This window comes from Brachycentrus maculatus, unplaced genomic scaffold (assembly GCF_059751285.1).
Source record: "Brachycentrus maculatus isolate JH-2025_06_01 unplaced genomic scaffold, ASM5975128v1 h1tg000055l, whole genome shotgun sequence".
Classification (NCBI taxonomy): domain Eukaryota; kingdom Metazoa; phylum Arthropoda; class Insecta; order Trichoptera; family Brachycentridae; genus Brachycentrus; species Brachycentrus maculatus.
The window spans coordinates 4691201-4706478 of record NW_028280809.1 but is presented as its reverse complement, the minus strand read 5'-3'; the positions used below and the strand labels follow the sequence as shown (position 1 = coordinate 4706478).

General features: G+C 28.7%; 1 protein-coding gene across 1 annotated transcript in view; it reads right to left on the bottom strand.

Annotated features, from left to right (window-relative positions):
* Positions 1–15278, bottom strand: part of LOC148311936 (uncharacterized) — a 125998-nt gene that overhangs the window by 11186 nt on the left and 99534 nt on the right. The window contains exon 8 of the mRNA XM_088278301.1: positions 2566–2719. Within this exon, the coding sequence (XP_088134427.1) occupies positions 2566–2719 (154 nt within the window). The remainder of the gene's footprint in view (positions 1–2565; positions 2720–15278) is intronic.

Genomic DNA, 15278 nt, shown 5'->3' with positions numbered 1-15278 from the left:
TAAAAATAAAAAAAAAATAATGAATTGAAAACTTGATTAACCCTCGAAAGAAATAAGTCCGTGTGGGTGGCGCAGGCGCAGTGCGGCGGTTAGCGCCGGCGCGAGTTTCTTTTGTTATTCGTACTGATGTTTTGTTATTCATATTAACGTTTTGTTGTTCCTATTACCGTTTTGTTATTCGTACAAAGTTACTACTTCATCTTCGTTCCGTTCCTCTCCTTCCCACTCCGCAGGGCGGCGTAGAGAGAGAGAGAGACGAGAGAAAAGAAAGATGAGAAATGAGCGGGAGGATCAAAGCGGTAATTAGCGGTGGAAGGGGCGGGGGTAGAGGAATAATTGAGAAAAGTAATGCACAAGGCGACCAACCCACTCATATACATTATATTAAAATTATCAACCTCGCAAAAAGAAATCTTTTTCAGGAAATTGTCATATATGTCGCGAATAATTATTATTTTAATTGAATTAACAAAACAAAGTGTTGTATTAACAATTTTTGAAATGTGTGTCCAAATCTTTGTTTACAAATCTAGGTATGTCCACTTAGGAGTTATATTTTTATGTTGACATCTCAACATAGATGAAGAACAATATGGAAGTCTGGAGATTTACAAGGCTTCGACTCCATATTTTGATACATAAGTTAGCCCATGGCCGGTCGTAAGCCCTGTAAATACCCTGGCTTTCATATTCTTTTTCATCTTGAGATATATTAATATTTGTGTTTTTTTCTGTATTTGTTTAAATGCAAAAAAAACATAATTTTTTTTTTATAAATACAATTTTTATAGATTTACAGACCGTTATTCAAAATTGTAATCAAGTTGTAGCAGGGTGGAGTAAATTTAAATTATTTGTTGTATATTATGAAAGCAAAAGCTGTTATCCTTTCGTTGTAGGCTAGACAAATTTCTATGTCATGTGCCAACAAGAAAGGGGTTAAAAACCTGATTATTTTTTTTTGTTGACAAAATGAATTTAAATTTAATGATTTTAATTAATGAATTATAATAATAATAACATTTAAGATATAGTAAGGGTATGAAGTATGATTTTATTATTGAGCTGGATTTTTGTATGCAAATTTAAATAATATATGGGTGGATCTAGAACCGCTAGGTTGACAACTTGTACTGCACATTTGTAAATACAAATTTGGAGTAGAATTAAAATAAATGTAGAGAAAAATTAAATAATTATTATTTTATCATATTATATGCAGTTCAACTAAACTATGTCAGTACAAAACTCAAATCTAATACATAAAGGGTTTTTATAATAAGCGTATTAAGTAGATCTTTACTTCGACATCAGAAAGTCCTTTGTACAAATCCTGAAGTGGACTTTTATTTTTTAAAGAAAATATATAGTTTTATCATATTGTAAATATTACTTTCGTAAAAATATGTAATGTTAGCATTTTAAACCATTACTTTATTCGTCCGTGAATGTAGAAAAATAAAATTTATTTTTATTTTTGGAAAATCAGACGCTGGATAGTGTCGTTTTGCATAACTAGGAAAAATTCATTCAAGATCTTGATTGTCCTGCGGTTGTCATACAAGATGCAGCCGCTAAAATGTGGCAGTCGTATAATGTAATTATTTAAGAGTCTGAATGTTTATTGTAGAAATTATTTATTATCAAAAAAAACATTATCTTTGTTGTATATATTTATAAAATACGTTTTACAATTTTCCAAAATATTTTTTTACTGATGATAAAACCTTTATGAGCAAAAAATATAGGTTTTTAAAAATCTTAGAGTCTTTAATGTATTAAATCATCCAAATTAATAATCCAAAAATATGTGTTATCTATAATTCTATCCAAAATTATTATCAGTATGATTAATTTAATTAACGTTTAAAAACTAAATATGTATGGTATAATCGTTTTGACATCTTAAAATTGTATCTTTGTACTCTTTTTAAAGTCTATAAACTTCATGTGAGTAATTTATTTCAAATCTAAAAACATACAATTTATAATCGATTGAACATCAAAAACTCAATATATTAATGTATTTAACATCATTTAACTTTTTATTAATAATCGATTTCTTATCCTTAAAGTATACATATTATCAATTGAATATTGAAAATGTTATACATGTAATTGATTTTAAATCCATGAAATTTATGTGTTAAATTGATTCGTCCGCCTCCGTAGTGTAATGTTCAGCACGCTCGGCTACCGTTCTGGAGGTCCCGGGTTCGATTCCCAAGGGGGGTAAAATAAATATAAGTGATTTTTTCACTGTCATATTTATATAATTTTACCCTGGACTGGTACCTGAAGCGGAGGGCTGATCACCTTTCCTTCATGCGTAAACGATCAAGATAACACTGCGTTTATATGACGCAGTGCCCTATGCACCATTGGGGTGCGGATAAGGGTTTTATTATTATTTTATTATAATTGATTAAGCATTTAGAAACATTAAATATATAATCGATTTAAAATCTATCTATCTATCTATCTATCTGCTCATATAGCATTTAAACTAATAGTAATTCAGGTATAAAATATATGATAAAAAAAATATTGCTTTTAAATTCTTACCTCAGGACCTGGTTGGTGCATACGATCACAGGCTGTTGACTATTTTCCATATTATCCTTGACTTGAAGAACACTATGGAGGTACATCCAGTCTCCACTTCTTCTTTGGACCCTCAAAAGCATGATACAGGACCTATCTTGCTCGGACTGAGTAACTGTGGAATGAAATTAAGAAAAAATATTAATTAATGCTTATGGATTTCAAATATGAAAATCTTTTTTTAATTTTATGGTAATTAATTATTTATTCTTTACTTATTTATCTTTTTACAAAAATGTTAATAAATTAGTATATAACCACTCACCGAGATTTTTGTGTCTACCGGTTTCGAGACGTAACCGTCTCTTCATCAGGACAATCACTACCACAGCATGCAAACAATATCACCCATCACCATTATGAATATAGTATGGTGGTGTATTGTTTGCATGCTGTAGTAGTGATTGTCCTGACGAAGAGACGGGTACGTCTCGAAACCGGTAGACATAAAAATCTCGGTGAATGGTTACATACTTATATTATTAACATTTTTGTTAATATATGAGTAAGTAAAAATGACTAACCACAATGTAAATGCTTTAAATATTAATAATATTGAGAATATTTATCCTTCATCATACACAAATTACAATAAAAAAAAATTGTACCCTCATTGAATTCTCTCGTGCCGAGGGCACATTTTACAATATTTAAATATAACATTACATGAAAAGTATGTTATTTTTAACATGCAATCAAATATGATATGGCCAAATGATGGGATTTAATTTAGATTTATCCACCTCCATTATCTATATATAATTAGCTCTTTTATACTTAGTTATGTTTTTTTACATGATTTTATAGACAATGAAAGCAAGTTGTACAACTTTGTCAAAAAATAATTAAAGTTATTTTGACTAAAAAAGGTGTATATTAGGTTGTGTTTCTGTGTTTTGGATCTATGTAAGTTTCCATGCATGTAAATTGCGATTTTTGTACTTTTTTCCTTTTTTTGGGATATATTTTCTTAAATTTTTACTATATAGTAAAAAATACAATGAACCGTTTGTATTTTATCAGGGCACTCATTAAAAATATTATATTTAATTAAATTTCATTTATTTCTCTCATTATTAGTTGTTTTCCTTTCGGAAAGTTGAACGGACCTCTAAAATGGTTAATAAAAATATTATGTAAAGCAGAGATACTATGGTAAGCACATTAGATAGCCAAGATGGAGGTCCAGGATTTCAATCCCAGTGGGGTCAATAAAATTAATCTCCCAATGCATACCTACCGATTATTCCGACTTCTAAGCTAACCACATTTGATTCAAGTACTTGATCATTCCAAGAAAAAAACGCACTGCTAATATTTTAAATAGAAGATATGATTTTTTGACTATCCATCATTGAGGATGATTTGTAAAATTAGAAATATTTTTGTTTAAAAATTAAAAACTGTACCATGCGTAATATCGTAAAATAATTTCAGACGCAGTTATACCATTCACTCTCATTTGAATAACAATTATAAAATGCAATGAGTGTGGATGACATTAATATGGAAATGAATGCACTATGATGGATATGAAAATGTTTTGCTACTGTGTTATTAGTGACAAATGTGACAAACCTTTATGATAATATAGAAGAGAGGTGATCACATGAGATTGTGATAAAGTACTCCCATTTAATTGTAACGAGTAAGCGACGAAAATAGCCATAGTCATACATATGTAACGGGAAAGGAATAATTATCAGCAATTTTGCCCACATTCATGTCATGTAATGAATATCAATATCAATTAGTTTTTATGTGTATATTTTAATTACTGTTCACATATATTTTGTTTGATTGTTTATTTGTTGATCTACGCATTATCTCTTAAACTAACTGACTAACCATACTAGGGTACTGGAGAGAATAGAATGCCAGACCACTCTGTCTTTGGAAACCATTATTTCTTAATCCCTACACGCTGATTATTCCTTCTCCAGACTTGATTACTTTCAAGTATTTGACATACTTGATCACGTCGTGGTCTTTAACATGTATTTGTTTTACCGTTCTTTCATTACTCATTCGTTCCACATGTCCAAATCATCTCCACAAACGTTTCTTAATTTTATCGATAAAGCTTATTTAAGCTTTGCATTCTTTCCATTCACCATTCGAACATCTATCATACATCGTTTTGACTGAGAGATCGCATTTTGACTGCAAAATGTTACGTTAATTTGTAATTACATGTTTTATAATTTTTTTCTCACTGTGGTTTGTATTAAAAAAAAATATTAATACCTCATATGAAAAATTTGTATTTCAACATTAGAGGCAAACTTTTTTTTGATATTATGCAAGTATAATGTATTTATCTAGTTTTATATATGCGAGTATATATATATATATATATATATATATATATATATATATATATATATATTTATATATATATATATATATATATATGTATATATATATATATATGTATATATATATATATATATATATATATATATATATATATATATATATAAATATATATAAATATATATATATATATATATATATATATATATATATATATATATATATATATATATATATATATATATATATATATATATATATATATATATATAAATATATATATATATATATATATATATATTTAAATATTGGTTAAAAAAATTATCTTATAATTGTACATTAATTATAACTTCAATAAACACTTCATTTCAATACTAAATTTTTAAAATATTCATAATGCTATTGCTATGAATTTATTAAAGACAAAAAAACACAAATTATGATCAACAGCATTTTTCAAGTTCGAACGCTTTGAAATAAAACATGAAATTTATTTTAATTACAAAAATAATAACACTTAATTGTTCACACGTATTTATTTGAAATGCACTTAACTCTACGTTTGTAGTAATACTTGGAACCCACTAGAGAATTTTTTGTAATATGTTTCTAAAATTTAATTAGTCCATAAAACATTAGGTAATAGCGTCAAGTCAACAATTTCCAGATACTGAAATAGATTGCACTGTAATCATATTGATTAATGTACATAAACATGGAAATAGATCAGCCATATCAATGGGTACTTCATTAAGAAAAGGTTGTAAACAATACTGATATCAACGATTATTACGCCTCAATACATAGACACGCATTTTACTTTCTACATACTGCGATATGAAAAACAGGGTTTGGCAAAATTCACCGAATATATTTGTCGAATGAAAAATTTATCTTAAGATCATACATTTTTTGGATTTGCCGTTAATATCCATATCCATTTTCAAACATCATAAGATAGGGAATCTAAAAATATTACAACTCATATTCCTAGTATTCATATTCTTGTTTTGTATACTTTAAGATAAATTCATCGCAATATTTCGGATATTTTTTCATCTAATATGAGAGAAACATGTAGTTTAATAAAATTTGTAAAGGGATATTAAGTACTTCGAATTTAACATAGGGTGCGTAAACAAATAAAAAAAATTACAGTTATAATATATAAATACATATGTGTGCGTGTGTGCGTGTTAGCGTGTATGCGTTTGTGCCTGTGTGCGTGTGTGCGTGTGAGTGTATGTGTGTGTAAACTCTACAGTTTTCTAAAAAAAGGATACAAAATATTAAAAAAATGAATTAATCAAACTTATTTAAATAACATGTATGTTCTCAATTTTTTCAGTCTAAGATAGTTTAAACGCATTTAAATAGAATGAAATTCGACGAATATTTCTTCGATGAACTATTTTCGAAAGAATTTACCCACCGCCGTGTAACCAGTCTAAACGGAAATAAGAAATAACTGCTCATAAATTATGTGCTGCCTTTAAAACTTAGCAGAGAAAAACATTAATTACATGTACATAATCATATCACTAAAGTAGATCGAGAAATTTTGTCTAATGTTAATTACTGATTATTATCGCGGATAGACTGGAGAAATCTCGGGTCTCCGCGCCAATACCAACTCGACACAATGTTACGTTGCGTCATTAAAGAGTTCAATACGAAATGAGAACTGAAAGAGTTCATCGAAAACCGCGAACTTGCGAAAGAAAGTAGTTCTCGGAATCCATCTGCAAACGAACCCATTGAATATTAGTTTTTTTTCGAGAAAAATAAATAATGTGTTAACTACCTAACTAAACATCACGCCGCTTCACTGCAGGCGTAGGCAGAGAGAATAGAATGCCATACCACCCTGTCCTTGCAAACATTCTTCGCCTCTTTCACATTCATACATCTCCTCATACATACCCCTGGCGCACTCATGGAACATCTCGGTTTTCTCCAATTGAGAATTATTTTTAATAGATTGAATATATTTTTTTATCTCAACATAGATGAAGAAGAATATGGACGTCTGGGTATTTACGGGACTTATGATCTATCATAGGCTGCATAAAAATAAAACAGTGTCTCCTTAATAAAAGTTTTTCTCAATCAAACAAAGATGGCTTTTATGAAGTCATATATACCTTGTCATGAGATTATTCATATACAAGTATGTGTAATTTCCAGAATTTGAGTGGGGTGGTTGTCAATCATGGGTAGAATGGTTAATGCTTACTGTCGTGACCTGTCATAGGCTGGTTAAGTAATTCCGTAATGTAAATTGATCACATAACCAGCCAATTAACGATCACAAATCCTGTAAATACACAGACTTCCATATTCTTCTTCATCTATGTTGAGATGTCAATAATGTTTTATCTATTTATAGGAAGTCATCTCTCCAAAACGCAATTTCTTATAATTTTTCTCATATGTAGGTTTAATATACAGAATCTAATAAAATTTTATACTTTTTTTCATCAAGTCGTGGGAATCGAATCATATTTATAGAGGCCGTTTTAATGAGGGATTTCAGATAATTATAATCAATATTATTCCATCATCTTCTCCGTTAGAGTATGCGTAAAAACAAATATTAGTTTAAGTTATGAGGGTAATACGAGAGTGAACCGGATATCAGCAGGATCCACATTAAATTTACGCGTATTAATCACTAAATATTATTAGTAAACGATTAGTTTCCAACATCAATTAAATGAACTGCTTGAAAGTATATAAAATTACTTTTTATATTATTTTTTCATGCCTCAACACATATGAAGAAGAATATGGAAGTCTGGAGATTTACTGGTTTATCAAAGGCTGGTTTAAGTGATCACTTTACACACGTGTAAACTTTGTTACACAGATAGACTGATTTATTCGATGTTGATTCATTATAAAATTACAAAGATTAATTATGAAGCCCGAATGAGCTGTGATTCGAGCATATTATTTATAGATTTGGCATTAACTTTGTGCAATGACTCATCAACAGGTAAAACTACAAACTTGCAAATGTTTTTTGATGAGAACATCTGTAGTTCTCGAAAATAGTCGTGTCAAAAAACTGATCTTATATAAGTCAACGGTTTCCTTAATAAAGATCAATCAAAGTCTTACATATATGTACAACAAAAAATACGGGTAAAAATGTATAACATATAAAAGTATAACTTGTATAATGTATAAAATACAAAATACACTACACATACACATACACACACACACATATATAATATATATATATATATATATATATATATATATATATATATATATATATATATATATATATATATATATATATATACCTATATATATATATATATATATATAAATATATATACACACATATAAACACACGCGCACGTTTGTTTGTGTGTGTGATAGTAAAAATAAAATGAACAACCATTAATGTAAAGATTAATAACTAAATGATGATTTCATTATTATTTGCGGCAATGATTTTTGTTGTTGCTTATCGTGTATTTTTTTTTATCACCTTATCGCTTTTAAACAAAAATTTAGCTTAACAATACATATTAAAACATTTTTATAATTCTAGAGTTGTAATTAATTTTATTAAAAACATTTATTTATTGATTTGGCGTTTAATTTGTAGAACTCCATTTTCATTTATGTATTAATTTTAAATCAAACACAGATTTTTTGAGTCTACTAAGTTGTATTTTATTAACAAAAACACATAAAAAATTATATTGTGATAATTGTTTCGCCTTGTTAGGGCATTATCAAACGAATGCGTTTTCATATATCATTCGTTTGATAATGCCCTAACAAGGCGAAACAATTGTCACAATATAATTTTTTATGTGTTTTTGTTAATAAAATAAAACTTAGTAGATTCAAAAAATCTGTGTTTGATTTAAAATTAATACATTAACATTTTTAATGTCTATAATAAAACTTATAAAATTAAAAATAAAAACTGAATTTTATTCCATTATATTTGATTGTATAAATTGAATTCAACAAAAAAAAATTACGTCAAAGGTCAACGTTTAAAATAAATTGAAAATAAAACAGTGAAACAGAGATTTTAAAGGTGTTGACGTGATTTCTAGTCAAGGGTTATTCATAAAAAGCAAGGTGTTTCAAACGAGAATATTATTTTAATTTCCCAAGTTGATTCGGCAGTCACTTTATTATAAAGACTATACATTTGAATATATATAAATAAATATCACTTTTTATGAATATCTATTATGATGTGTGTTTCGATGTATTCCGTAACATTTTCAAAAATCGTATATGAAGCTGAGTCTAAATTTATGAGTTGTGTGATGCGGAATGCACCGAAACACAGGTCGCATTAGATTTTAAGGAAAAGTGATATTTATCAAGTAAATTAAAAATTTTAAATACTATTTTATTAAACTTTTTGATGAATATAATTTAAGTTTAAGTTGTAGGTGTCAACAAAAAAATCATTCAAGATCAACTGATACAGCATCTCAGTATTTTATAATAAAATATCTTTGTCTTATATAATGGTATTTAAAAAAATTAAAGTATGAAACTAAATCGATACATACGCAGTTGTGAATTCAATTAATCTTACATATTTCATTATAAGATTCTAAATTAGGGCTTAATAACTAGGAATTATTTTAATTAAGGTCATGGGTAGGAATTATTCCCTTGATATCTTCCGTTCCCATAAGTGAGCTATGATTACGGTATTAAATCACATAGAGCCGTGTACGGATAATGCAGAATCAATAATAATTAAGGATAGAACCTGGAATCCACTTGGAGTATATCACCACCACTTTATTCCAACTATTCCCAGCAATTCAATAGATTTAAAATAATTAATTTTTTTTTTTTTAATTAATAAATTTAGGGCGTCCATAATAATAATGTTCAACACATTTGTATGAATACCATACAGCCATGTCGTATTTGATTGCAAAAACAATTTTCTTACATTGTATTTTTTTTAAATGTGACCGTGGTACGGAAAAAGTCAGTGAGAGCACATTATTGTAATTTCCAAGATTTTGAGTGTGTCCAAATACTGGTTCACATATCTGAATTATCTCCAATTATAGGAGTTATTTTTACATTTTTTTTAATATCTCATCAAAGATGAAGAATACGGAAGTCTGGGCATTTATGGGGCTGACGACCGTCATAGGTGAATGTTACACGTGTGAAAAGCAAGCACTTAAACCAAATGTCAAAAAGTGAGCACTGAAACCAGATGTTAAAAAAATATTGTATTTTGTTATTTGTATATCGTAGTCATACAGGAGAAAGTGACCAAGTGCAATTTTTTTACAAAAACGTGATTATTGAATACTTCATATTTTACTAGCTTAATATTACCCGGAAAAAATCCAAAAACGATTTTAAACCTAGAAGTATAATATATTGACTTTTTAAAAATGACTAACTGCATTGATGTTTATTTTCTTGTTAAGCAAGAGTGACTTAAATGCCCCTCCTGAACATTTTACGTTTTGTTAGTTGGTCACTTTCTCCTGTACGACTACGATATGATTAAATAAATAAATACTACATTTTGAGTATTTTTTGTAATATATACAAATTTCATATGTTTAGTTGCGTAGACGCTCGACTGCGAAACTGGCGTCTCGGGTTTTAATCCAGCCAATTGCAAAATAAATTGGAGAGTGATTTATTTTCAATTGATCTGGGTGTTTTTGATGTGTTTTTCACATTTACCTTCACTATCCTTACCATACTACATACAAAAAAGCCTCTAAAATGTAGAGGTTTTGCGAGTTTTTTTTCAGTCTTCAATCAAAATTGTTTATGCAGTCAAAAACGGCATGGCTGAATAACACGATCTTTTCAAATCAGTTCATAATAAGTTAACACATTCATGTGAACAACATTTGGGTTGTGTCCAAATACTTCACGAATTTCATAAACCTAGATTATCTCTACAACCACACTACTCAAATTCTTGGAACTTCTAGATATATTGATCAATATCGTGATACAGAACACATGACTTTACAATAGCCATCTAACATAGATGCTTTTTGTGAACTCAATATACGGTGTCACGATTTTGATCAATATATCAAGGAATTACGAAAAAAATGAACAGTGTGGTTGTCAATCATGGGTAGAATTGACGAATTTTGCATATCGCGCACTCCTTTCAAGAACGTCATAAATCAAAAATCGTCAATATTCAGTTGTGCATGTTTTCGGAATGTCCAGAAAATGTACTATATCCCAGCAAAAGAGGCATATTTTTAACTTAATATTTACCCGCTACAGAGCAGAAAGTGTTGTTTTTGCATTTTGAAGAAAAGGTATTGTTTGATTATTTTTTTAAATTTACTAAATATTTTTCAAATGGAGAAAAAATCTTCAGGTTTTACCTAAAAAGATTTGTTGCACAGTAAAAAGTTCAAAAATTGGCTTGATATTTATTTTTAATATTTTGTATTATATTTTTAAACTTTAAAAACGTTCTCCTGAAAAACCAAGTTTTTTGATTTATGACGTTCTTGAAAGGAGTGAGCGATATGTGTAAGGTGATCACTTAACCAAGCCTATGACGGTCGTAAGCACTGTTAACGCTCAGACTTTCGTATTCTTCTTCATCTATGTTGAGTTGCAAAATAAAACTCTTAAGTGGAGATAATCCAGATTTGTGACAAGTATAACATATTAAATTTGTCCATAAAATTCTCTGTACCACAATGTAAATATTAAGGCTTTCACGTATCAAAGATTACAAAGGCCACAAAAATAATAGGGAAGAAGTCTGAATACACATATACGACGGATGACCGGTAATGCCCATGCGCGTACCTGGGTACAGCAATAAAGATGGTGATTACCCAATTTAAATGATAGCCCGTTAATAGCATGTTATTAGGTTCTAAAATTACATTTAATTCGGTACTGCGCTTGCGCTGTCTCGCATCCATGTGATGCTGAGACGCGAAGCTCAGTAATAATGGCATCGGAAACAAGTTATCGGTAAACACACATCCCCAGACTTAATAAATTACCCGGCCTCGCAGCTTTCACACACAAGGCTTGGGAGCTTTTTTTAAACATAGCCAATAGTCTAATATGAGTTTCTACATTCCTTCCGCCCCTAACTCGTAGTCTATTTAGCCGGTGTAATATTTTTGATACTGCCCTCTTAAATCTAACGAAGGGGCCTATTCAAAATCATTTTATGTTAATTTTTTTTTAAATATAAAATAATTCGGTAACGTCGACAATTGTTTGAAAATGTCTAAAATTAATGTTCATTACACTGCTATGATTTTTAAAAATTATTTCTTCTACAAGAAACCTTTATCATTTGTATTAAAGAGTCCGCTTCCGTAGTGTAATGGTCAGCATGCTCGGCTACCGTTCTGGAGGTCCCGGGTTCGATTCTCAGGGGGGTTTAATAAATATAAGTGATTTTTTCACTCTAATATTTATTCAATATTACACTGGACTGGTACCTGAAGTGGAGGGCTGATCACCTTTCCTTCATGTGTAATCGATCGAGATAACACTGCGTTTATATAAAACAGTGCCCTATGCATCATTGGGGTGCGGTAAGGGATTTATTATTATTATTTTTTAAAGAGCTTTGGTTTTAAAAAGTTTGTAACGATTTTTTTTTCTGAGACTTGGCAAGATCGTGGCAGGATCTTCAACAATAAGCAGCATGGTTGATTTAAAAATATATACGATAACATAGATCAGTTCTTTGGCTTTCTTTATGTTTTACACAAAATATCATTTATAAGACGTCATTAAGATGCGAAAAAGCAGCGCTGCGAACCTCTGATTTTGCATGTTTCTGGTGTTGTAGTTCTAAACAAATTTTAATTTGCAAATAGGAGCTTTATAATCGTTTTGAGTAAAAATGGAACGCGAACCTTAAAAAAAGGATAATAATGACAGTTTGTGCTACTAGCGTGATTTCGTAAAGTAAGGTTATCTATTTCATTAAAATTAAACACTAGAATATACCACTTTAATGAGTTTTATTTATATTTACGACTAGTTTCGAAAACGACAGATGTTTTCATCTTCTGGTACAAATTCTTCTTCTTCTTATTCTTATTATAGGCCTTGCGGCCTGTTTTTATCCAGTCCCAAGCCCGGATGAGAAAGGAGGAGGGTTGGTGTGCAAGGTTAGCAGCCTACATACTTTAAAAAAGATTCAACGCTCACAGCAAAGAGAACTTAGCCTCGGACAAAGGACCTCTGGTACAAATTAAGTTTTAATTTCTACCAGAAGATGAAAATGATGAAAACATCTGTCGTTTTCGAAACTAGTTGTAAATATAAATAAAACTCATTAAAGTGGTATATTCAAGTGTTTAAGTTTAATAAAATAATCATATCAATTCACAAAGTTAATGCCGAATCAATATATAATATAAGATTATCTATAATATTAAGAAAGGTCTTATATATAGACTTATATAAGAAAGGTCTTATAAATAGTCTTATATATATATATATATATATATATATATATATATATATATATATATATATATATATATATATATATATATATATATATATATATATATATATATATATATATATATATATATATATATATATATATATATATATATATATATATATATATATATATATATATATATATATATATATATATATATATATATATATATATATATACATATATATTCTTCTTATACAAAGACTTTTCTTATGCACAGGTGTGAAGAACTGTAATTGATACTCATGACTTTTTTTGTACTCTGATTTATCATATATTGTAACTGTTGTTTTTCCTTCCAATAAAATAAAATAAAGGTGTGATTGTAAGTTTTAATGTATTAATGGACTCTTAGAAATTCTGATGAAGGTTGGATTAAATAAGTTACGATCTTCTAAAATATGAAGCATACCATGAAGAATTTTTATATAAAATAAAGCAAACGGTTTTGAGAATTCCACCAATAATCTCTTATTTTTAGAGTCGTTTTCGGGTATCCGATTCATCATAAGCAACCTCAGATATTTAAAACAAGAACACAACAATTTAATGAGCCTTTGCATTATTTTAGATTAGTTTTTCCACAAAAAACACGATGCACCAAACTATATATCGCTCACTCCTTTCAAGAACGTCATAAATCAAAAATCGTCAGTTTTCAGTTAAGTATGTTTTCGGAATGCCCAGAAATTGTACTATATCCCAGCAAAAGATGCATATTTTTAACTTAATATTTACCCGCTACAGGGCAGAAAGTGTTGTTTTTGCATTTTGAAGAAAAAGTATTGTTTAATATTTTTTTTAAATAAACTAAATATTTTTCAAATGGAGAAAAAACCTTCAGGTTATTCCTAAAAAGATCTGTTGCACAGTAAAAAGTTCAAAAAGTGGCTTGATATTTATTTTTAATACATTGTATTATATTTTTAAACTTTAAAAACGTTCTCCTGAAAAATCAAGTTTTTTGATTTATGACGTTCTTGAAAGGAGTGAGCGATATCTCAACAGTACTTACTGCTTATCGATGAGATATTAAACGGTTACAGTTTATTAAATAACAAAAAAAAAACAAAATACCAGTTTTTTAAATATGATATTATCTTTTTAGCAAAAACGTAACGCCGATAAACAGATCCAACTAGCAGTTAATAATCATGAGCTAACACGTTATTTAAGAACTCAAATAAAATATCCTTAAATAATAATTAGGTAAGCGCGGAAATATTTGAGTTTGAAAAGTTCTCGGTGAAGTTGATAGGAAATATGCGCTATTTTTTTATAATTAAAATACTGAAATACTTACAAATGCAATTTATATACGCAATGCCATTTTCATAATATATTATCTGAAAGATAATATGTTTGATCTTAAGAATATTGATGGTTTTAATATTTGTTTTTAAAAATCATTCATAACCCGACATGATCAAATATGTCAAATACTTGAGTAGAAATAATTGGTGGGTATGTATGAGGAGATGCAATATGGAAGAGGCGAAGAAGTTTGCAAAGACAGAGTGATGTTGCATTCTATTATATAATGATAACAATTTTGGATGACTTATATAGCGCAATTTTCGTAAAATACTACCTCAAGGGCGCTTGTTTATACAAAATGTATTATGATACTACCTTCTCCTGTGAGGAAACGGCGTGATGGTTAGTTAGTTAGTTTTCAATAATTATTTTCATATGACTATTTATTTACTTAGTAGAACAAAAAAGGAATATACTACCTTTGGGTGTATAATATAATTAAGGTAATCATAACATTTATTTTATTTATGAAAAACATTAACGTAACTCGCTTAATGTTTTTCTTTTATTCATTTTTGAGCATTTTTTATTACTCAATTAA